Source organism: Macrosteles quadrilineatus, unplaced genomic scaffold (assembly GCF_028750875.1).
Source record: "Macrosteles quadrilineatus isolate MER2022 unplaced genomic scaffold, UCM_ALF_1.0 Scaffold_2__2_contigs__length_208266976, whole genome shotgun sequence".
NCBI classification, from domain to species: domain Eukaryota; kingdom Metazoa; phylum Arthropoda; class Insecta; order Hemiptera; family Cicadellidae; genus Macrosteles; species Macrosteles quadrilineatus.
In genome coordinates, this window is record NW_026542595.1 from 47,110,456 (window position 1) to 47,136,729 (window position 26,274).

General features: G+C 35.1%; 1 protein-coding gene across 1 annotated transcript; it reads right to left on the minus strand.

Annotated features, from left to right (window-relative positions):
- Positions 1-24,255, minus strand: LOC128986586 (importin subunit alpha-1-like). The gene is made up of 10 exons (XM_054407025.1): positions 24,092-24,255; positions 21,742-21,834; positions 10,334-10,499; positions 7,554-7,701; positions 6,765-7,020; positions 6,227-6,365; positions 5,401-5,576; positions 4,438-4,803; positions 2,537-2,683; positions 1-415 (listed from the first exon to the last, which is right to left on the minus strand). Exons 2-10 carry the CDS (start codon positions 21,811-21,813, stop codon positions 320-322), a joined length of 1,566 nt encoding a protein of 521 aa, XP_054263000.1. The 5' UTR covers positions 21,814-21,834; positions 24,092-24,255; the 3' UTR covers positions 1-319.
- Positions 24,256-26,274: the final 2,019 nt, after the last annotated feature.

The window sequence follows — 26,274 nt, forward strand, 5'->3', positions numbered from 1 at the left end:
ATGATTTTTATTAAAATTCCAGCTTATTTCTTAACGCACCCTATCAAAATATACAAATGAGATAGAGACCGGAAGGCAGTCCATAGGACTGAGATCACAATTCGAGATCGAATGCGTTTGAGCTGACAATCATAGTACACATATAAAATTATCTTAGAGACAATATCAAAATCAACAAGAATAAAAAACAATAAAAATTGATTACGCTCATAAAAAATCAAGTAGGATAATACATTTTGATGATATACCGGTAATATGGCATGTAAAATTTATTCCCTTAAATATAATGTGAGCGAGGTTCAGTCTTCAAATCATATTGCTAAAAATTGAATCCACCTTGAGGCACATTTTGTTGAGCATTAAACTCAATTCCATTTTCAGTAGTGGTAGGAGCCATGTTAGGATCCTCTTCCTCCTGAAAAGTAAAATTGATGAGTTATTTTAAAGCAAATAAAACTGTTACAGCAAACTTGAAGACTTAACTTTCACTTGCTTTTTATTGGATTTTGGGAAGATTCGTAAGAAAAGGAAATTTCCACTGATCTAAGACAAGGCCCAGTCACGGCAGCACTTAGCACGTAAGTGTCGTTCTTACTGAATGACTGGTGTCTGTATCTTGGTGACTATAGGTGTGGAACTGTATATACGTTGTACGTTTTATATGTAGGACTCTAACTTCTAACTCCAAATATCCGATTTGCTGACTATCCGAATCACTAAGGCCTATAGAAAGTATTTTAAAAACGACCGTATTAAAAATCTTTATTAATTTAAAAAAAGGCAGAAACCGTGATTGCACTAAAATCCTGAACATCTTACTCTGTCTTGCAGACATCATTGCCTCATTTGATGTGGCAAAATCTAGATTATCTCTTCCGGTTGTGATCGTGATATCACCGTCGTCTCCTGCGGTCATGGAAAATCATCATCCTCCGCAACAGCGGCGAAAGCATAAATTTTGCAATAGTTAAATCTTCGCAGATGCGTTCTGCGATCGCGATATTAAAAGCGAGGATTGACCCAGCCTATTTAAACCATCCAAATTTCAATTGATTTGGGTAGTTCTGCTGTACTTAATTGTGTATGTCATTTTAAGCTAATTTAAATGGCAATAAAGACTTTAGTGGAGCAAACTCTCTCTCTCTACTGCTATGATAAATTGGGAGGGTTCGTAAACCCCTACAAATAGATTTCTTCGTGAAGATACTAGTAGGCTCAACTGAATGGAAAATAGCAGGGCTGTGCGAATAGTTCGAAAAACGAATCGAATCCGAATCTTTTAAGAGATTCGATTCGGATTCGAGAACGAATCTACTGTTTCTAACTGGATTCGGATTCGGAATCGATATTCGAATTTACTGGTAAGAGATCCGGGTTCGGATTCGATATTCGAATTTCTTGGAAATAGATCCGAGTTGGGATTCGATATTCAAATTTACTAGATTCTGATTGAATATAATTTTCAATATAATTTTTTAGACACTAAAAAACTACTTGTGCACTCCGATTTGCTGTTGACTGGTTCATGTTAGGAACCTGACCAACTTGGTGTTAGGCTTTAGGCACATTAGTGTAGGTCGTATTTGAACCCTATCTTGGCTATCAGTAAACTTAACCTCACAGTGTTAGTTGTTACTTGTAATAGTAATGCAGACATAGGCTTGTGTGGAGGATTAACACCGAGGTGTATAATAGGCTGGGCCTATGTTTTAGACTACACAAATTGGTAGTCCATCACTTTTAGCGAGTAACTTAGGCCTAGGTGGTATGCCTAACTTATGCCCAACTTTTTAGTTTCAAAACTTCAAATAGGTAGGCCAAAATTTTATAACTTTTTTATTTGGCCCATTTCAAGAATTTTTTTAAGCAATTAAGTTATTTCAGCCCCAGAAAATGTGGTCTAAAAATGTGAAAATTGGTACTGCTGACTTTCCTCGGATTTGGATTCGACTCTGAACACGTTTAAATATTCGGTTTCGATAACAGTTTTAAATTTCAGATTCGGATTTGATCCAGGTTCGATAATGGCTGTAAATTTGAGATTCGGATTCTACCCAGATTCGACTCGGGATTAATTAAAATATTCGGATTCGATAAAATCTGTACAGCTATGATTCGGATTCGAACCAAAATTTCTGTATTCGCACAGCCCTGGAAAATAATCCAACTCACACAATGAAAAAAAAAAAAAAAAAAAAAAAAAAAAAAAAAAAAAAACTTTGCACAGAACATTTGTACCTACACATTATACTATCCCAGTTTGACCTATTCACTCATTTGGAAATATTTTCTTTCAGCAGTTAGGACTTTCCTGTACGCCTGCTATCCTCACTAAAAAACCTAAGCCCTTGAGTTCTGTTAAATCCTTGACCTCATCCAAATATACATATTATGCTTTACTTGTTTTAGGTTACCTAAATGTCTGTCATAATTGGAGAATTTTTATGACAGCGTGCTTACTTTTTGGCTTCTGGGAACCCTGAAATAAAACGTAGGCCTACAGTGGTCCCAAGAAAAGTGTTTTTGGTTCACTTACACTAGAAAAGTAGTTGTCAATGATCTGTAGAACTTTCAGATAAATTTGTTCATTTTCATGAGTCTGCAGAGCCTCCAGCTTGTCCAACCCACCACACTCTTCTATAGCCACAGCAACAGAGGTCACTTCGTTCATCTTCTCAGCTGCCTAGAAACACAAAGAGGTTACTGATCATGCTTCGTTTTGTCAGGAAACCCAGAGTGTGGGTTATATATGAGTGTCACTATACACTATGGACACAGTCTAAAATTTAAATAAGGTATCAGCAAACTGAAACATTCTTTCTCTCATTAGCTTGTCAACAACTCCTATGAGTAAACGTAGGTGGTAACTATTTTATGGAGGAAATAATAAAAATTGCAATAGCTTTTCAACCATAATTTTCACAGCATTAGGGGTTGTTCCATTTTGTTTAGAGTTAAGAAAAACCATAATGTTCTAAGTTTTATTCAAAGATTTTTATACAATTTGTGAAATCCGATTTTTCTATTATTTTAAGGGCCAACGTTGTGTTCGTTACTTCATTCACTACTATTCTAGCTACCGATTGAGTGGAACAATTTGTCTGGCCATACTATTGAAAAACATTGCAAAAGAAAATTGACGCTCCTGCTAAATAGATACGATCGGAAAGTAAGTTCTGTTCCACGATTCTTCGCTGTAGTGCTGCGATCACAGTTCAGCGCAACCACGGTAGTTACTCTGTGTCAACTGTAAAGAAATGACGCCATTTTGAACTCTCTATTGTTGCCGTGCATTTCGTAGCGCTTGTTTTGTAAATGGCTGCGTTAATTGATAACACCAACAATTGTACGGCGATATAATTTCTTAATGCAAAAATGTTAAAGCAATTGACATTCACCGACAAATCAGTGAGGTTTATGGAGACAATGTAATGAGTGATTCTATAGCGAGAAGATAGGAAAGGTCAAAGAGGAACGAGATACAGTCCATGATGAGGAATGAAGTGGATGTCCACCTATGGTGAACGATGAAATGATTTAATCATGCAATATTGATGAGAAGATTAAAAGTTTACGATTAGTGCTCTTGTAATCTTGTAAGTGAATTTCTAAGTTTCACCAACAGTAATTTACAAGATCGTAACTAAATAAACTGGATTTTTGTAAACTTTGCGCACGTTGGGTGCCTAAAATCCTTTCTGAAAGGAAAAAAACACCAAATGAGCAGGGCACTTGTTCTTGTTTGGTTATGACGAGGATGGCGATACATTTTTATTGCAGATGGTCACAGGAGACAAAACTTATGTTGCTTATGTTATTACCTGAAACCAAACGTCAGTCAATGGAATGGAGGCACACTACGTCCCCATTAAAAGTCAAAACCAAGCAAATATTGACACCTCAAAAGGTCATGTGCACTGTTTTCTGTGAGAGAAACGGCATTTTGCTCATTGAATTTTTGCCTCGAGACCAAACAATCAGTAAAGATGTTTATTGCGAGACGCTCAGGCTTTGGCTGGCACTTGTTTGACCATCCCCCGTAACAGCCCCAACCCCGTTCTGAGCAATTTTTATTTGTTTCCCTATCTAAAGTCTTTCTTAGCAGTCAGCGGTTAAAAAGCTATGAAAAGCTGATAGAACATGTTACCTAGTTGTGAACTACACACTGTGGCAGCAACATTATAAGAGGAGGGTATACTCAAACTTGTGCTATGCTATGACAAATGCCTCGAAAACCATGGGAGTTGTGTTGGAAAATACTGTAAAAGTTGTAGTAAAAAAAATGTCTTTGCTTTATCTGTGATCGTTATTATTTTATTTCATAACAGCTTACTTTCCGTATGAATCACATTCTAGGAAGAAATATAAATTTAGTCAAATAAATGAGAAACAGTGAAAATAATAGTATCAATCCAACATTGCTGAGGTGCAACTTACAGACAGTATGTTGGCAATGCCGTCCAGAGCTACGTTGATAGTCTTGGAGTCCTTGCTACTCAGTAGGTCACACATTCCAGAGAGAGTGTCCATCTGTACCAACATGGCTATTTGCTCTACAGACCCTCCACTGGTGTAGTTGGTCACAGCCCAAGCTGCCTCCTTCTGAGACTTGTAGTCCCCAGTCTTGAGTATATGGATGAGAGGTGGGATGATGCCTGCATTGATCACTTCTTGTATCTGATCCACATTGCCTGCTGTTATGTTGGACACAGTCCATGCAGCTTCCTTGACAATGTTGGGACGATTGTTCTGCAGTAACATCCCCAGGTGGTGCAGTCCCCCTCCCTGGATGATGGAGTCTGTCTGTTGGCAATACAACATGTCCAGTAAAGTTACCATAATTACAGAGAGTACTACAAACAACTAACCCAAACTGTAACTATGATTTTGGAAATAGCAGTCTTACTGTTATTTGTGTCCTATAAAGTATTAAATGTCCTCCCCTCAATGCACAGACAAGCCTAAATACAAATAAAACTAACATAAACATCTATTTCCATATCAGTTATTTTTTGTTTAACTTGAAGCACAATAGTATGTATTTTTCTTAAAATCATTCCTAAACATTTCTATGTCTATATTTTCTCTAAAAGAGTTTTTAATTCTTTTTTTGGGTGCAACAGGGGAAAAATAATTTTGAACAAATTGGAAGTCATTAGTTTATTTGGAATCAACGATTGTAAACCAACTTTTAATGATGCAATAAATTATAACTGAAAACAACATTCAGTTTGTTGTAGATATAGAATGTACAACAAAGGAATCAACCTATGACAGTTTTTTTTTTTTAATTGTGCAATATCAAAGTAACACACAACAACCTTGTAATTTTTTTTTCTTATAACACATGGTTGGATACATATTTCTACAATTAGAGCAATGTTTTACACTTGTTTGTACCTGCAGGTCGTTTCCGGTGACGATATTGCCCACAGTTCGCAAGGCCGGAGTAAGCACCTTGACATCAGGGTTGGCCAGCAGTTCTACTAGCCGACCTACAATCCCTGTGTCCACCACTGCTTGAATCTTGTCATTGCTCCCATCTGTAAGGTAGGACAGAGCCCAGCATGTGTCCGCTGTGAACATGTACAAGCAACAAGTTATAACCAACTCCTCAACGAGCAGTAACTACAAGCATTGACTATTGGATACTGAAGTAGAAATCCCATCTATATGGACCAGCTGTCGCCATGGACTACAAATAGCCATGGTTAGGAAGGTGCTAGTGTCTAAAATTCTATTTTACATCTTATTTTTTGTTGCTGACCAAGTTGATAGTTCATAATAATAGTTGCTATAGCTCACAAAAATATACTTTTTCTATTAGACCTAGTTTGATTTGGGAGAAAATTGGGTATTTGACAGAAATTAGTAACTAAGATCAGTATAATCTGTCAGTGGCTTACATGAACTACGACAATTTTGATTTTTAAAAACCGACAACAACTTAACTATGGAGATGGAATGTCTATTTGCATTAAAAGTCAAAGCTACAAGTCATAACTAAGTTATATAAAACTCAAATGGTTTACGTGTTTAAACATTATGAGAAACAAAGCCTAAAAAATTTTCCTTTTTATAATAATGTAATTTTTATTTTGTACGCGCAACACACAATACCAGAGTGAGTGTATATGCAAAAGTTATCGATAGGCTAAATTCATCGTTAGGTTTTGCTTTTACATTGATAATATTAATAACTATGAAAGCACAAAAGATGTGTTACCTAAAACATCAGCATCTGAGTAATGCAAGAGCTTGCTGAACGCAATGAGGCAAGGCCTGACGCTCTCAAAGCTGGGTGGTGGATTCTTGTTGCGGCACAAGTTTGATAAGGTCCAAACAATATTGCGGAGGAATGGAAGCTGAAAACCAAATACAACGAACAATTAAGTAACTAAAGTGTTACATACCCGGAACACCAACAAAATTACTGTGAAATCACAAATGAAGCAAGCCACTACTATTTTTTATAAATAATAAAAAATAAGAGCAAAGCAATCTTTCTAACTTTTGAGTGGCAAGACCAAACTAATCAATGTAAGTTTGCATTGCTCTGCCCACTCCGGCGACAAGACACGGTCCCCCATCAGTGACGATGCTACTCAAAATGTGTTGAGTTGGCCGATTAAACATGAGACAACACACAATTAAGTGCGCTGTGAATAGTCAAACAACATTGCTTTGTCAATCAAACCATTTCCATTTCCACTTTAGAGTAGTGGTGTTTTCATTTTCAGAGGCCCAAGAATCTTCCCACTTACCGGAGTGTCAGGGTTGATGAGTGCCAGTAGAGCCTCTACAGAGTTGTTGTTGAGGACGAGGTCTCTAGCCACAGCACCGTCTCCTGCAATATTACCCAGCGCCCACACAGCTTGTTCTGCCACATGTGCAAACGGAGACTTGAGCAGAGCCACAAGTTTAGGCACAGCTCCGCCCTTGATGACAGCATTGGTCTGCTCGGATGTCCCAGATGCTACATTGGTCAAGGCCCATGCTGCCTCAAATTGTAAGTTAGGGCTGCAAGCAAAGTCATAACAATTACTCCCCTATGGGATGAACTGTGTGCTCCATGGCCTAACTGTACTCCTAAGGTAAGCTAGCTGCTATCATCTTTATTCCACAGTTCAAAATATGTTATTAGGTAAGTTAATTGTATTCCTTCTTACTTAATGTGTAATTGATTGCATAAAATTAAGAAAAAATCATCAACACATGAATTTGCAAATAAAACCAACCAGTTATTGTTACAATCTACATTTTTTAGTCCTCACAGGTGTTATGTCTAATTTAAGACCTACAAACTGGAGTATTTTAGGGGTGAATTAATAAAAGGTGTTGAGTATGAATCTCATGACATCTGAGATTGATGGTTTGGAATCTCATCCTTATACCTTTACACGTCAATTTTGCTTGAGTCAAATTTTAAAACTCACACATACAATCACAGAAATATAATGTTTAAATATGGTATTTGCTGTTCAGTATAACTAGGTGAAATTTAATTAAGTTTGTTTGACTAGATAATACTAAACAAAATGGCATAACCTTACTTGTTAAAGTTTGAAAGGAACTCAATACACCGTGGTACAAGACCTAATTTAATCATATCATCGATTGGAGGATTTCTTTCTCGACTTAGAGTTTTACGGGCTGCAACAGTTGCTTTCAGCTGGGCATCTTCATCAGAACTCTTCATGCCTATAATCAACAAAGATTAATAAGAGTAAAATGTTATTTTTTATACTTTTATTTGTTTGATTGATGATACAATGTTCAATATCAGTGGTAAGGTAAACCTTGATTTACATGAAACTGCAATATATAGTAGGCCTATTGATTTTCATTTTATATTAGGCATATAATATTTTAAATCACAAATTTCAAGACACTATTTCAAAACCGACCAACTGGAAGTAGGCCTACTGTATTGTGAAATACTCCCGCCGCAGCAAACATGCAGACTAAGCGAATTTCCATTTGCCTGATTGGATTTACAATGAAATATCTCCTAAAAATATCACATTTATTCCCAATCTAAATCTAAGAGGATTAAACATTAAGGAGAGGACACGCTCGAGTTTTGTTGCAGCCAGCCCGACCGCATGCCGTACCGTAGTGAGGGGGGGGGAGGCTTTGTGATCAGAAACATACATAATAACATTTTTAAGGCTAACCAAACCAGCAACCGAACACACCAACCAATTAGGACCGTTATAATGTCATATTAGAGATTTAGTTACTGAAATAGCAGTCAAGTATTTAAAAGATTTATTTAAGACTACATCGCGCAAACAAAATTAAGAACTTAAATTAGAATGGCAATATTAGAAACCTAACCAAGAGGAAGAATGTATTCATGAACCATAGAGTAAATTCAAAGATGACCAGTTAATCTGTTTTTTTCTTTTCAGGATGAATGTTTTGTTTTTTGCCTTGCTAATATTGTGTTAGTATTGATTATACCATTCATAATCTGACACTCAAATCATAAAGTAATATAAGTATTTGAACATTTTTATTTCATAAAAAGAAATTAAATAAGTTTTGAAACTATAAATTAATTAATGATACTGTACCATGATACGTACGCACTGTGGCGTCAAGAGGATGCAAGAACTGAAAGATTTCACTTTTTACTCAAAGTTTATTTAAAATTTCCTAACATAAGCAAATATGGTAATATTTCCATATAAGCTAATATTTCCTAAATATGGCTTAATATGATGTAAAAAAATCAAAAATTGAATGGCCAAGAAAATATTTTACTTTTTATATTCGTAATTTAATTGGAACGGCTGTGAGTGTTATAAAAGTGAACACAGCTTTAAATTTTATCTTGACTTTGGCTGTTTCAAATTATTTACCTAGCACAAAAATGCCTTAAAACTAGCCTAAACTAGCCTTAAAAGATAAAATGGTATTAAATATTCGAGAAAATAAATTAGGAATGTTAATTTAATATTTATTTCATCATTAAAATTGAATTTTTGATTTAAAACCTAAATTTAATAACCTTGTTTTAAAAACTGTAAAAATTAAAAAAAAAATTAACTTTTGTTAATACAATTATTAGTAAACATATTATTTTTATTTCGAGAAACTCTTAGGGAATAAATTGATTATGTGTATAGATACGTCATATTTATTTCAAAATCGTAATTTAAGTAATCATTATGTTCAAAGTCCAAAACAACACGTTGAACTTTGATCTTCAATAGTAAATAATAGTTTTATAGAAATGATTTACACCATTCGATAGGAAATTTAATTTTTTTTTTTTTTAGAATGCCATCGCTGAATAACACAGGTGTTTTAGTTTTGCGGCAATTTTAATTCAAAACAGCTCACGTTGCGTTTTTCCCTGTCTCTCCCATGCCTAACCAATGGAGAGACTCTTGCATAGCTGCGGCTTTTTGTCACTCTACGGCTCCGCGTGCCCCTCTAGTGTTCTGCCACAGCTGGCTTCACCGCAACACATATATCCCTATTCGTGTGCTCTCTCCTTAATGTTTAATTCTCCTAGATCTAAATAGCATTAGTATAACGGGTAATTAGGTTTGCTGCAACAGGGAGGGTAAAAAGTGTTTTTTTTATGTGAAAAGTTAATAGTTTAGTATAACATCAATGCATTTTCCAAATTTAATCAAAATATGTCCAAAAACAGTTTATTTATTCTCCGTAAGAATAAAAGGGGAATTTTAAAATTAAGATTTTTTGGAATATTTTAAGTAGGGTAAGCATTAGGCGCATGATAACACTTCAACATACTAAATTATTAGTTTTTTAAGCTCTACAAAATAGATGTAAAAGAAATTTAAAGAAAATGTTTTTAGGGCCAAAAGTGGAAAACCCCCATTTTTACCCCATAAAATCCCGTTCCTATAGTCCGATCATGCTGGTTCACGAACTCGTTTAAATAAATGTAGGTTTACACCAAATTTCATTAAAATCGGATCATTTTTGCACGAGTTATCATGCTAACAGACACACACATATATATATACATTTATGTATATATATATATACCTATTTGAACGGATGAAAAAAAATGAATTTGATTGGATGGTATTTTTGGCCTCTAGGGACCTCAAAACAAAAAATTTAATCGGTCCCTGGTCCAGGTTTTACCATGAGTACTATGGTAATAGCTTATTCCCTATATTGGAAATTCGCTAAAACAAAGAACAATTCAAAATGGATTAAAGAGTCCAGAAAAAGTTGTTTTTTTTTAACAAAGCTGCTCAAAGTAATTCAAATGTTTTTATTTACTTCAAAATTGGCTAGAAGAACAGAAGCTAGAAGAGTTGATTTAAAAACATTTTATCCTTACCATCAATGATTGCATCCATGCTCAGTATAGGTTGGGTGTTGGCGTTGTTTTCTTGCAAAGGACTAGCAATCTCGTCCAAACTGATATTCCTTCTTTTAAGAAGTTGATCATCTTTTCGAGCTTTGCGAAGTTCAACACTTACTTCATTACGTCTCCTCCGCATTTCCTGCACAAGTTTCAAAGCTCAATTGAGGTCTATTCTGATCTCAAAAGTCCATTCGGGCTCCGCCCCAGTGGCTCTGTAGTTCCCCATGTTGACCTTATGAGTATTCATATTTAAAAGGAATTAAATAATTCAGTCAGCTGTTATAACTATTTAAGTTGGTTCTATGATATGCAATAGCATTAAGTAGTTATAGGTTTACCAATGGGGAGCGGTGCAGCACTACTTTTTGGAACACTTACGTTTTGCAACAGCTACTCAGTGGAGTACCGGTGCATCCCCAGCACAATTAATGTTTGGCAGGAACTTGAGAACGAAGCTAGATCACTTAAACACGTTCGCTACTGCAATAGTACGAAATTTTTCATTAACATGGACCAGCGACGCACATATGCGACGGCCGGTATCCACCCATAGACTGCCGTCGCATATATGCGATGGCTAGTCACATTCAAATAGACTGACGACGCATATTTGCGTCGGGGTTATAATGTTATTAAAATGCTTATATCTTTGTAACGGTCTATTTGAAGGCACTGAATTCCCTGCAGTGGTCTACAGACTGCACAACTGCGTCGCTTGGTCTGTGGATATGATAATTGGTGACGCCATATGATAGTTGGAAAAACTGGTCTTAACTTTTTTGCATCACTGTATGTATGTATGCAGTATTTATGCTGCATTATCCTCTGTAGCTTTTATATATGTTCAGTTATAAACTTTTCTTGAATAATCTGTTTTTTTTTTACTTACTTTTACCTCAAAACACTAACAAAAATGGTCTATTTAAAGAAAACTATGATAATTTTCACTATTGTCTTTGCTGTAGACCGGGCGTCGCAAATATGCAACATTACAAAAGGTTATAAAAAATACAAAAAAAAAAACAAGAATAAATTATTTACAAACACGATTGTAGCACATTACAATGTAAATGATCACTGTTTTACAGGTTTTCTCCCGCGGTCTGTGTGTACGAAACCAAGTGACAGCCGGTCTATGTGTAAGATTCAAATGTATACCTCGGTCTGTGGCAATGACCACGGCGTCGCATATATGCGACAACGTGTTAAGGCCTGGTGAAGATGACAATGAGGCTCAACAACAAATATTTAACAAGCATTACAATATTGGCGAGAGAGTACAGTCAAGAAATTATGTAGGATCATCTCTGTGGAAATTGTGAACTGCTCCTAACAGCTGCCCCTAAGATTCGCTGATCAAACGAGAATCAGGAAATCCATCAAAAGGATGGATTTGTAAATGAGCTTTCTCTCAAATAAGTGGGGAGGAATTGTTATATATATATTTAAAACTCGTATATATTTTGTACTAGCAGAGTACCCAAATCTCAAGGGAAATCACTGAAAGTGTGTGGATTAAACTTAATAAATCCATGTTTCTTACGTGGACAACTTTTTTTTGTTTTATAAAGTTTTTTCTGGAAGTCGATTCCTTTTGACTTATTCATGAGTAAAATGTTGGGTTTACAGTAAAAAAAATCACGTTCTTAGTCGGATTTTTTCCAATGAATATTGAGCACTACCAATTGAGTTGTTGGGTAATTGAATGGAAAAATATGCTTTTAATTAGGGGTTTGCGAATAGTGATTTTTAACCTCGAGCCAAGCCGTTTTTCATTTCTTTTCGAGCTTGAGCTTTACCTTATCTCACCTGATCTAAATTATTAAGCATAATATACTAGGGGTGTGCGAGTACTCGGATCTTCGAGCTTTTTAGTCAAGTTTTTCATTATTCGACTCGGCTCGAGGCCAGGCCCGTTTTTTACAATGTCAGCGCCCTAGGCACAACTAAATAATAGTAGCGCCCCTTTGCAATATAAAGAGTGTCCTCTAAGTAAACAGCCAAACTCCGGGAAATGGTTCTATGGGTCAAAATAAAGAGAAAATCAAGAATAAAATTTTTTTTTAAATCGCTTTGTTAACCAGATATTCACCATTTTGTTTTTTTTTCACATTAACATTTTTATCCTTTAAGTTTTTCAACCGTGATTTATGAAACTAGGTACTATGTTAAGGTAATACTGACCCATGTTAGAAAAAAATTCATCTTGACTCGTCATCCAATTTCATAATGGTAGCCATTTTACTTTAGTAAACATTACAGTACTAAAAAATGGCTGATTTATAAAAAGAAAAAAAAATACAAGAACACTTTTATTTGGTTTTTTTAATTTCCTATCAAACGATACCAAGCTCAGAAAGATTGAATCAGAAATAGCTGAAATATTACGATTTTGAGTTATAATATGGGGTAGAAAAAACTAGGGTGCCCCATTTTACAACTAAAAATCGTAATATTTAAGCTATTCCTTATTCAATCTTTTTGAGCTTGGTATCAATTGATAGGGAATTAAAAATGCCAAATAAAAGTGTTTGTGTCATCTTTTCATAAAATCAGCCATTTTTTAGTAATTTAAGTTTAAAAAATTAAAATGGCCGCCATTTTGAAATTTTATGATGAGTCAAGATGAATTTTTTTTCTAACATTTTCTCTATTACCTTTAATACATACCCAGTTTCATAAAGATTGGTTTAAAAATAAAACTTAAAGATAAAAATGTTAATGTGCAAAAAAAATCCTGGCAAATATCTGGTTAACGAAGCGGTTTTGTAAAAAATGTTATTCTTGTTTTTCTCTTTATACCCATAGAACCATTTACCAGAGTTTGGCTGTTTACTTACAGGACACCCATATAAAAGGGTGACCACCGTGCAGGTAATCCGGGAATTATGTGTGGATTATTTTTAACCGGGAATTATGAGGAAATGTTGTATTTCTACCTGGAATTGTCAATTTTCCGCGATCGCGCATGACAACAGTGACCTTTACATGACCGCGGGAGACGATGGATAATAATTATGTCTACACCCGGCCTAGAGGGATGATCAGAACTTTACCCCGATCACAGAGGACGATGATAATTTCTAGACTACTGCGGGAAATAGTCAGAATATTACCGCAACCGCCGAAGACGATGATGATCTTCACACGACTGCGGGATATGATCAACATTTTTCCGCAATCGCGGGAGGCAATCACAACCGTAGGAGACGATAACGATCTCTACATTACCGAAGGAGATACAATAATGATATCGGCCACGAGGGATTATCAGAATTTTACTGCGATCGCGCAAGACAATGATAATGTCCACACTACCGAGGGAAAAGATCAGAGTTTTGCCTCATTGGCGGTAGACGACGATAATCTCCTCACGACCGCGGGATATGTTCATATATTGCTGCGATCATGGAAGACGATAATTATGTCTACTTGACCGTGGGAGATATATAGAATTTACCGCGATCGCGGGAGACGATAATGATGTCTAGGCTATACAGCCACGGGAGACGATAATGATGTCAACACGGCCGCGAGGGATTATCAGAGGTTTACCGCGATCACTTGTAAATATAATCACCAAATAATTTTTTTATTTTCCAATTTTTGGCGCCCCCCAAAAAAGCCAATTGCCTCGCGCCCTAGGCACGTGCCTACCGTGCCTATTCGGTAAATCGGCCCTGCTCGAGGCATTTTGAAAAAGCTCGAAGTTCGAGCCGAGCTTTTAATAGTAAGTCAAAACACTTAATTTGGGTTATAATTGAAAACAATGTTATCACAATTCTACGTTGTTCATGCATTCGAGGTTTGATAAGCACAAACCTCAGCTCAGTAGCTCAGTCAAGACGCAATGATTATCAATCGTAATTTTGAGGAGATAGGAAAAGAGACAAACGACCACCTATCGCGTTGTCTTTCTAACAGCTATTCATATCGTAATATACAACGCAGTGCGAGTGCGTGATTGGCTTGTCGCTATGACGACACACGGTTGCTGTGACAACCTACAGTGCGCACTGAGCACTGCGCCTTGTGTGGGAGGGGAGATTATACCAACAAACAATTTCAGGAATTCTATTTTGGGACGGATGAAAGATAAGGAAGAAACAAAAAGTAGTCACGTGTGCAAATTTAGTGGGCAACACAATAAGGCTGTAAACGAGTATCATCGTGTCTCGTTGTTCCTTGTTTGTTTACTTTTCAGATTCCTTATCAAACGCCCCTATCTGCTATCTCTCTTTCTCTCTCTCTCTCTCTCTAACAATGTACTGATTAAACAGATTGTGGTTGAAGGCTTTTCTATTTATAAGTTTCCCTGCAGTTATTTTAGTTCAATCAATCCTATAACCTTTCTAATGTTAATCAAAATAATTAATTATCTGTTTTGTATTTTATTTCCTTTAAACCAACCCCTATTTACCATATACCCATAGATTAGTTATGATGTTTTCTAATCCAGAGGTAGCTACTACCTATCTATATTATAACTTTTGACACTTTCTGTAGATTTCACATTCTATTCAATGAATAACTTTTTACGAGCGTTTCATGGTCATGATAGGCTATGTATATTTTCAACCAAGTTCCTCTTAACTTAACTTCCCTCGACATAAACATCGTTTGAATGACGTTAAATTTCCTAATTCTAAGCTGATATACAATATATTTCAATTTAAAAACAACAATAAAAAACTAAGTAATTATGCACTTGCCTTTGGTGCATGAATAGTAGGAGCTATAATTAGTAGGGCTAAGTTTATTTATAGACTTCAAAAAAGCGTATGATAGCCTATTCAGAGCAAAGATTTGGGAGAAAATGGAAAAATTCGGAATACCAGATAAGCTTATTAAATTAGTAACCACATGTGTCTCAAACTCTCGTTGTAAAGTGAAGATAGATGGAGAAACCACAACTAAATTTAATGTGAATACGGGGGTGAGACAGGGGGATGGACTCTCCCCCCTCCTATTCAACATTGCTCTAGAGGAAGCACTACAAACAATAAAAAATGCACACATAGGACTAAAACTAGGAACGAATATTAATATATTAGCTTTTGCAGATGACGTAGTACTGATGGCTGAAAGAAAAGAAGATCTTAGGGTTTTAACGGAGATACTAATAAATGAAACTGAGTATGTAGGGCTAAAAATAAATGATGCAAAAACCAAATTCATGATAGTAACAAGAGGAGAAGCTGAAAATAATGAAGAGTTTTTTCAAGTCAACAACCATGAATTCCAAAGAGTAGATAATTTCACCTATCTAGGCGTTCTACTATCTGACAAAAATACGGAAGACATGGAAATTCAGAATAGGATAAATTTAGCAAATAAGAGTTGGTACGCATGCAGTAAACTAATGAAATCAAAACTTTTAACAAGAAAGACAAAAATTAGAATCTACAAAACTATAGTAAGACCTGTACTTTTATATGGAGGGGAAAATTGGATCCTGAGCAAGAACTCAGAAAAGAAAATAATAACTTTTGAGAACAAAGTTTTGAGAACTATATATGGGCCAGTATGTGAAGATGGAGTATGGAGAATCCGCCACAACCGGGAGCTAAGAGAATTATTTCAAGACCCTGATATCATTGGAGAAGTTAAGAGTAGAAGATTAAGGTGGGTTGGCCATATCCTAAGGAGAAAGGAGGAGGGGAGTCTACTGAAGATAGCACTCAGAGGGAATCCGAGGGGAAGAAGACCAATAGGTAGACCGAAAGCCAGGTGGTGGGGTCAAGTACGAAAAGATTTGGAAAGGATGAGGCTTGTAGAGGAAGATGCATGGGACCGAGACTATTGGCGACAGCGTGTTGGCGAGGCCAAGTACCAGCTAGGGTACAAGTGGCCATGGCAGTAAGCAGTAAGTAAGTAAGTATACTTCTGTTTGTTTTAGTAGTAAGAGCGTTAATGTTTTTGTTTGTTCACATAGTATATAATGAGATATTTTTATAATCAATGCTAAGTGAGCAATGCTTTTTAGAAGCAAGATCACATGTTTCTTTTCATTCAAACCATAATATTAACTAGATGTTGTAAATTATTGTTTGTCCATGTATGATTTTATTATTTAAAAGTAAGTAAAAGCTTTGAGTTTTTTTATTTGTTTTATTGTTTGAAAATGTTTTTTTATGTAATTAGTAAGTTAAAAGTTTTTGATTGGTAGGTACATTTATTGGAATCGAATCTTATTTTACACTGTTTTTCATTTCAGATTTCAAAAAGCAATTTAAACATACATCAACCCCGGACGAAGGACGGGTATTCTGCTAGTGTTAGTGTATCAATAAGTGGTGCGTGCTGTAGTGAAAGAATGTTTTATATTATCAAAATAAGTAATGAATTATTAATTTTTGATAATAATACATGGGTAATTGAATACCATAATGTGATGTAGTTTCCTATTTGTAACTTGCAAATAATAATAAATAATTGATAGTTAATTGTGGAAAATGAAAAATAGTGATCGCATTCATAAACCTGTTGTCAAAACAGCAACACGGGTGTAAGGGTTTATTGTTTCATAGGGCTACAAAGGACGTGGGTGTTTCAAGGACGAAGTGTTGGGCCTCCCGGTTTAGGGGGGAGGGGTGGTGGTGAGACTGCAAGAAGGGGAGGAAACTGGTTTTGGTTATTTTTTGATTAGTTCGCCGACCCTTCTAGATAACAAAATTGAGTGATAGTGTTAATTCATAGTGTTCTTTATTTCATTTCTTGTTTACTTTGTGTGTTATTCTATTAATTTTAGTGTTTTGGTCTATTTCCTCCATATGTTAATAATATCTTTTTAATATATAAGTTTACTTTTTCTTGTCTCTCCACCTTTTTGGATCCAAACCAACTATGTTCTTTTTTGATTAATACGATTGATGAAACTAAAATATTTTGTGCATGGAAAACAACAAGAATAATCACGTGTTTTAAAATTTATTTTGTATTTATTTATACAAAATAGAATTAAATATTCATAGTAGTTACAATATACATAATAATGCAATCGACTTGCTAGTTGTTTTGTCGTCATTCAAGGTCGCGTTGCTGTTCTGTTATGAAAGACAATCTAATTGTCTCAGTCTGCACTGCATATCTTGTCAGGCCTTCAATTATCCTTTTATTTCTTGCATCTTAATTTAGTTCAGTTCAGTTCTTATCGTGATTATCTACTATTTGATGTCTTGACAATTCTCAATGTTTTTAAACATATTAAAATAACATTGTGTTTATTTAAAAATTGACTGAACAATTATTATTATGCACTTTTTTAAGAAACGCTAAAACGCTAAAATGCGGCGACGCTAAAAAAAGCTCGAGCTCGAAAATTTTTGAAAAAGCTCGGCTCGGCTCGAGGTTGAAAATCACTATTCGCACACTCCTATAATATACTTTCTAAAAATGTAATAGTCTGACCTAGGCCTACTCTAGAGGCTGATTGAAAACGTAGAACTAAAAAACACAGATAAGGGTCTATCTATATCAAGTGATCCAACAGGGGTTGCTTGACCATTTTTAAAATAAATAATATTTTTATCCTAGATACCTTTATCAATTCTGGGTTCAAAAGTGATTTTAAATTTTTTTTATCAATTTTGTTACTCCTACGGCGGCCATTTTTGTTTTGCAGAACACGCAAATCTTTGCTCATGTAAGGGTTTGCGATAACTTGCACAACTTGGTAACCATGAACACTAGAGTGATGAAACAAAAAGCATTTTAATCTGGAAGAAACAGCCTAAATATTATGTTCAGTACATATTTATTGAAATGTGTATCAAAAACAGTTTTAAACCCATCTCAACATTTCATAAGAAAACGGAAAAATTTCAACTTTTGAAGGCGTATTTACCATTGGAACGAATAAAATCTCAGACTTGATTTTTTTTGTGTGTGTAGCAACTCAGTAGAACTGTTTGTATTTCAAATATCAACCTTAAGTCTCATGGTTGATATTTGAAATACAAACAGTTCATTTAAAAGTTATCTTTTTTCAAAAACTGAAATTTTTTGAAAAATTTAAATTTTGAGCCTCAATATCTTTGTTGGGACAAAGTTTAAAAATCTGAAATTTTTACCAAAAACCCCTCTTATGGTTTTTATACTGCTGTATGAATTTCATCTTTGAGATTTACTTTTAAGCTAAGTTACAGTATCATGAAAATCGCAAAAACCCCATAAGCTCGGCCAACGCGGCTAGTACTGTAGGTAGCTTAAAAATTAATTTATAGGTCTAGGTAATTATTTTATTTAATGTAAACTTACCTAACTTACTTTAAAGTAATGTAGGCCTATAGCCTTTTCTTGCAAATTTCTTGTCTTATGTGAAATTAAAAAAAACTTTTTATCATATTATTTTCATTCAGGTTTACACCTTTTTTTTCAATAGGCCTAAATATTTTGAACTAATTTATTAATTTATTGAACCAATTTCATTTTAATAAAGAATATTAGAAATTTTACATACAAAAGCTGTTTGAAAGACAAGTTCTTAAAGTATACAACTTTTTTTACTTGTTAGTGTTTTTTGTTCTACTTTGATCATGCTAATTTAGGAAGTTTGGATGTTTCTTCATTCAGTTTGGGTTTGTCCTTCCAGTGGTTTTTGTCAGTTAAAAGAGATTTAATTTTCTCAAAACTTTGTTATTGTTTATAGGCACCCAAGCTTGGTCTTTCTAATTTGTTTTAAAGGCGGTTGGTTGTTGGTCCTGCTGGATCTTTATTTTGATAACTGATGTCAATCACCTCTGCCACCCACCACTGTCATACACAAATGCAATAGAGTCTTTGGTATGAAGTGTAATTTTTACAGCTTTCAGTTGCTAGTGAGGTTACGAAGCACCTAACATTACTACTGTCCGGTACAGGAATAAAACAATGGAAGCTTCTTGTTCCAGTAATCTTTAAACAGTTCTCAAATCGGTCCAGGAGTTTGTTGTTGAGGTGTTGAGTGATTTCTTCATCTGTTATAAAAATGAATTATTTTGTTAAGAAAAACTGTGTTTTGTGACTCATTTACGACTTCCTGTAGGTACTGGAGACTGTATCCAGTTCCCACAGAATATGAGTTATTTTTTTTCAAAATACCACAATAAACACTTATTGATTTGTGTTATACAGGTTACGGTACATTAAATCTAAATGGAAAATAAATTTTAAGACCTCAATATAAATGGAATTAACTAAGTTTTATTTAAGTTAAATGGTGAATAAAACTTAAAATTTAGCAGGATTTTATTTATTTTTAGTACCGTAGCGGTACATATAGGCCTAATTTGTACTTTGGGTACAAAGTTTAAGTTAAAAATCTGTTTTGGATTTTTGAAATGAACATTAAGATAAGTTTACATTAAATAAAATAATTACATACACCTATAAATTAATCTTTAAGCTACCTACAGTACTAGCCACGTTGGCCGAGCTTATGGGTTTTTTGTGATTTTCATGATACTGTAACTTAGCTTAAAAGTAAATCTCAAAGATGAAATTCATACAGCAGTATAACAACCATAAGAGGGGTTTTTGGTAAAAATTTCAGATTTTTAAACTTTGTCCCAACAAAGATATTAAGACTCAAAATTTGAATTTTTCAAAAAATTTCAGTTTTTGAAAAATGATAACTTTTAAAGGAATTAAGTCTCATGGTTGATATTTGAAATACAAACAGTTCTACTGAGTTGCTACACACACAAAAAAAATCAAGTCTGAGATTTTATTCGTTCTAATGGTAATGTGCCTTCAAAAGTTGAAATTTTTCCGTTTTCTTATGAAATGTTGAGATGGGTTTAAAACTGTTTTTGATACACATTTCAATAAATATGTACTGAACATAATATTTAGGCTGTTTCTTCCAGATTAAAATGCTTTTTGTTTCATCACTCTAGTGTTCATGGTTACCGAGTTGTGCAAGTTAACGCAAACCCTTACATGAGCAAAAATTTGCGTGTTCCGCAAAACAAAAATGGCCGCCGTAGAAGTAACAAAAGAGATAAAAAAAAATTAAAATCACTTTTGAACCCAGAATTGATAGAGGTATCTACCTAGGATAAAATTATTATTTATTTTTAAAATGGTCAAGCAACCAATTATTTTATTTCTGGATCACTTGATATGGATTGACCCATAACACTCTTTACAAATAATCTTTCATTTCTATATGATTTCATCTGTATCTATTTTAAACATCTTAAACACTTGAAATAATAAATCTCTTTTAAGCTACTCTCACTAAATTTTAAAACTGACAAGATCGTGACTTATATGAAATAACGGTCCAGAGTGCACGCAGATTCAGATTCAGAATCAGATTTTCGGCGCGTGGTTAATCTTAGTCAGATATTTTGTTGGTGGCCACAGTGGAAGCAGAAAATACGCCGCCGGTACTGACTCGGTTAGCAAAGAAGCAAGTCAGTCGTTGTTATGAAATTGTCTGATGAGGTTTAAGGTGTAAAATTATAACTTCTGAAACTGTTGTGAAGTTACAGCCAGTGAAAAATTGTGTTCATAATATTATATATATCTTTTCCCATAGCTAGAATTGATAGAGCTTTCTATATTGAGTTGAATGGAGCCCGAAACCACCGAAAAGTATTATTAAATTTGGACATCGTATTGTAAGAAACTTTTGTTACCCACACAAACAAAACAATTTTCGTGAAGAGTGTTTAGTGGTAACCCTAAAAGTAAAGGTGAAAAAATTAAATATTCTACTATAAAAATAAAATTTATTTAATCAAATAGCATGCAAACGAGCAAAAGCTGAATCGGAATCTGAAACCAGAATGAAGAATACATTCTGGTAAGCAGGTGCCTGCACGCCGGCTCGGAAACCGGCGGCCACTATAGACACTTCCATTTAAATGCAAGTGGGATTCCTGCCGCCGAAAATTTGAATCTGAACCGGCGCGCACTCTGGACGTACCGTAATAGGCAATAGTCTAGTTTCTAGACTATTTTACCTGTTCTTAAATTTCAATTTTTAGTGGTCAAGGTTAAGTCGATGCCGAAATAGTAGCTAGCACTGAACTAGAGTTACAACCGAAGGTAGCACTGAATGAGAGAATTGAGAGACATTGGCCGCCGTATGTACTAGGTGAAAAGTACATTGGAACTAAGGGCTGAATAGGGGATTGTGGGATTGTAAAAAAGCCAAGAGCCAATTAGCTGGTTGATTCTTCAAGTTGGTGTACGAAAATAAAAAATTTTACAGCAGAGTAGCCATGTCAGTGCTACCTCCAGTTGTATAATTTGTAGCTCAGTGTATGTTCTCTATGGATATCAATGTTTAACATTATTTAACAAATGCGCCCGATATTGAGCGCTACCAAATGAATTGCGGGGTAAATCGCTTAATATCAGGTGAATACCAGATGAAGGGTTAACATTACCTCTGAGTCTTTCCCCTTATTCTTGTAGCGGTTCAGGCGGCTATTGATTTCCAGATTTTCTTCGGCTGGCATTTTTGATTCAATATATAGTAACTGAAACAGAGATTAAGAAAATCAAGAAGAAGAAAAAGAAAGAAAGCACATCTAGATGGTGGTGCCTAAATTTTACATGGTAGGCCTACTTAAAAATTCAATTTGTATTTTCTCTAAATTTTGAACCATAGTATACAGTAGAGTCCTACAAAATCGGCACTCGATAACCCGGCAGTCTGGATAACTCACCTGGCTCAGAAAATTAGTGATTTTTTGAGTCCGAGTTAAACATGGGCTCAAGTCAAAGCATTTGCAACTCGTACCAAGGATTTGTTGTATGGTAGGCTACTATATCTGATGACTTAATCTACTTGTAAAATAAATGAAATAAATAATGCAGCTAAAAGGTTTTGGTTGGCTATGTTTGGTTAATTTTAATTTTATCAATTTTTTACATAATTAAGTATTTAGGTCTTCGCAGCTCGAATAAAAATTTTATATTGGCTGTACTGTACTGGAGCGAGTGAACTTTAATCGAAGGTCAGACAATCAGAATATGACGTCACCGGTATCGAATGGATACGATACTGATGGTATCGATACTTTGGTTCCGATACTGAGTAGGTATGGTATCGATACTTTTTTGCGATACGGTATCGATACCAAATATTGGAAAGACAGTGGTATCGCAACATCCCTAACTATGGACACTTGGAGGCTTATACCATAATAAAAAATAAAAAAAATACTTGATACAAGCTGGTGTAGGTAGGTTGGCAGAATTATGACCAACCTTACAGAGAAACTACAATGGCCAGTACTGCTGGCCGTACGACCTGAGAGACACGGCGCTGCGTAAAAAATGACGAGCTGACTTAGAAACAGCTGAGGCCAGCACTACTGGCCATTCAAGGCAAAGGGCTAAGATAGCGATTTGCCGACGAAACTTCAAACTAGGCCTAGGCCTAATGTGTGTTCCAAGTCTGGAAGCTTAACCCTCCGAGTGTCACGCGTCATAAAAATGACGCACAACACACTTTGTGTAGGGTCACGCGTCACTTTTATGACGCACAAACATCGTTTACGGCGAAGGCTCTATGACTGACTGAATCGGATTGAACTGGATCGAGTTAGGTATCGTTCTTTCCGTAATATTCTAAGCTTTCTCCAGAGGTCTGTCTCTAAGCGCTATTCATTTTAGTTCCGAAAATATTGTAGCAGACAGCTGACGTGCGTGTATTTGTAAACAGCTAGGTTCCCCCGGACCGATGACTGATGTGTTTTATTACGTTTATCATTGTTTTAGTGCTAAAAATCAAAAGTAGTGATATACGTGGTGCATTATAAGAAGATTTAAGTGGTTTTGAAGTGCTGGTTGATGATCCTGAAGAAGTAGGTAGTGATATTGATGTAAATTATCAGCCAGATTCCTAGCTATGGTTAGGCTATGCATTCTTAGCTAAACGCTATGTACTGAAATCCGTTTTTCGCTCATAACTTATTTATTTGATAACTTACCTCGCTATATGATTATATATTTGTAATCCTCATTAAATTTAGAACAAAGTGGCTATTTTCAAATATTTATAGGCCTATAATTTATACAATTTCATTGAGCGCGAACTTATTTTTTTTTTAAAATTTTTGAAATTATATTTTTTTTTTACCTAAAAATTTTTTTTTTTGAAAAAATGTTCCTTATGTTTTATATATAATATTGAAGCCCATGATTTTCCAAACAAAATGGTATATAGAACATTAGAATTAACATTGTTTTAAGCTTCTCAGATCCGTTTTAATAAAACCTTGCAAAGGGGCCAAAGTGGACATTAAGGCCTAAACTATGGACACTCGGAGGGTTAAGTTTACTTGGAATAAGAAAGTGAAAATACCAGTACTTTTCAAAATAAAGTTATAGTAGGCCTAGCCTATCTTTTGTTGTACCAGTTTTCACTAATTAGGCTAGCCTGAAAGGGGTTTTCAATATTAGCCTATGCCCAATAATACTAAAGCCATGAAGGTTTTCATGTAATTTCATGATAAGTTAGCCTAGGCCTACTTGTTAGGCACTTCTTTTAAGTTAGGGAATTTACTTAAGGAATAAAAAAGGCTTCACTAGTTTGAGGATACCGAAGTTTAAAAAAACGTTAAATAGTCAAAATAGATTATTTTTTTAAACCAGTCACTTATCCAACTCTGATCGAATCCCACTGAATGTGAAGTAGGCTGGTGGTGGTCTGGTGGTCTCTAAACCAAGAACATACATTTACTGCCTAATGGCAAAACAGTGACTTTCTATTTTAATTAATTAAGTTACCTGTTACAGAGATAATTTAATAATCCAATTCCAGAAGTAGTGTAAGCGTGGTAGCGTAGCCTTTGAAGGTTTAAGGTTTCTCTTCTTCAATTTTGTGGAAGTGGAAGATGAAATGAATTGAAGTATTGAAGTTCGGTTTCGGTTCGGTTCGGTTGTCCCCACCGGTTTCTGGTGTTTTGTAACGTATTCTTTATGCAGCCAATCACGTTGTCAGTAACTTTAAATTTTTGAAATCAGGGATTCCCATTGGCTGATGTGGTGGGTATACAGATGTAACTACTGGAAATACAAAGGAGTAATGCTAGTACAGAAATAAAAAAATATACTATACGAAAAGTTTCAACTTAAAAACTAAAATACCCCCGCTGCAGCAAACCTGCCGACTAAGCGAATTTCCATTTGCCTGGATTGATGTTCAATTAATCTATTAAATTAATATTTATGTTTCGAGTACCTTGGTTAGATGCTACAGGAAAACTAATAAAGTGTTCACAAATTAATAAAGTGTCATTTTTAAGAGTTGTTAGCCTCCGGATTACGTTTGAATATTTATAATGGTTTAAATACCTGCATTCAGTAACCTACAACCTGCCTCGAAACCTGCCTCGAACTACAACTTCCACCCGGTCGCGTCACCTGTCTCATGTTCCCGAGTACTCGGTATTTTTATGTTAAATGTTCGTGTCAATGTGCGTTTTCGTGTGTTCGTGTTCTATGTACTTATTTATTAAATGACGACCTTCATATATGGAAGTGAATAACGACGCCTTGTACGGCCTGAAGATGGTTCCCTGTGAACCGAAACTATAGTTGCCACAAGCAGCATATTGGATTACTGAATGCAGGTATTTAAACCATTATAAATAATAAAGTGTGTTTTTTTTATTGAAATATCAATAGCTTAGTATGAAATAAATAAATCCGCCAAGTTTGATCAAAATATATCCATAAACAAGTCAACTACAACATTTTACAATATTCTCCATAAGAATAGCATGGGAATGTTTAAATTTACAAATTTTGGAATTTTCTCCGTAACCATTCGCCATACAAAAACACTCCGATATACTAAATTATTTGTTTTTTTAAGCTCTTTAAAAAGGTCTGGAGAAAAATTTATAAATTTTGTGTTTTTAGGGTAAAAAAATGAGAAAACCCCATTTTTACCCCATAAAACCCCCCGTTCCCATGGTCCGATCATGCTGGTTCGCGAACTCATTCAAGTTTATTCCACCTTACACCTTCAAACCAAATTTTATCAAAGTCGGACAAAAATTACTTAAGTCCGGACACACACACACACATATATAAAAATTTGAACGAATGGTGTTTAATTTTGGCCTCTGGGGACATCAAAATGAAAAAGTAAATCGGTCCTTGGCCTAGGTTTTACCATGAGAACTACGGTAATAGCTATACTTCCCTATAGGGAAATTCGCTAAAACCCTGTTAAACCTTGTCATTGACTTGAAATTGTGCAAGCAGACTTCTCATAGTATTCTAAAATCTGAATAATTATATGAGTGTTTCGTGTTAGCGACGTTTTCAACTGTATTGTATGTAGGTTTTGGGTCATCGTCATGGTATCACGACCACAACCAAGGCAACACTAAATAAAATAAACAATAAACTTATTTAACAACCCACCAGCTCAGTGTGGTTGCCGGAATTTTATCCCCCTGGAATTTTACCCCCTGGGCAAAGCTGACGTCACTGACGTAGTAACCCGAGCCTTGCCTGAGTGCTCTGAAGTTTGTTCGCGGGAGGAATTTACCCCCGTGGACTTGGAAGTCTAATGAAAATAGACAAATAAAGCGTGATAAATTAGATTAGCAATAAAAACCGGAATTTTACCCCCTGTCTACATAGAAATCATTTAGGCAACTGTAGATGTACGGCCCGGATTTCCCCCCGCGGAATTTTACCCCCCTGGCCAGATACAAGAAATGATTGAGAATGATTAATTTTCTTCTTTCAGTTTTAATTTAATAGTGAACATTTTATTATTAAGAGTAGCCTATCTTATTTTATTTGTAATCTCAGGGCCGGTTCTAGGAATTTTTCAGAGTTAAGCGAACACCCGAATCAGCGCCACTTAGAATCCCCCCCACCACCCCACCCAAAACCCATGAACATTACTTAGGTAACTCTATTTGTGAATTTTTTTTCCAAAGATTTTGGGA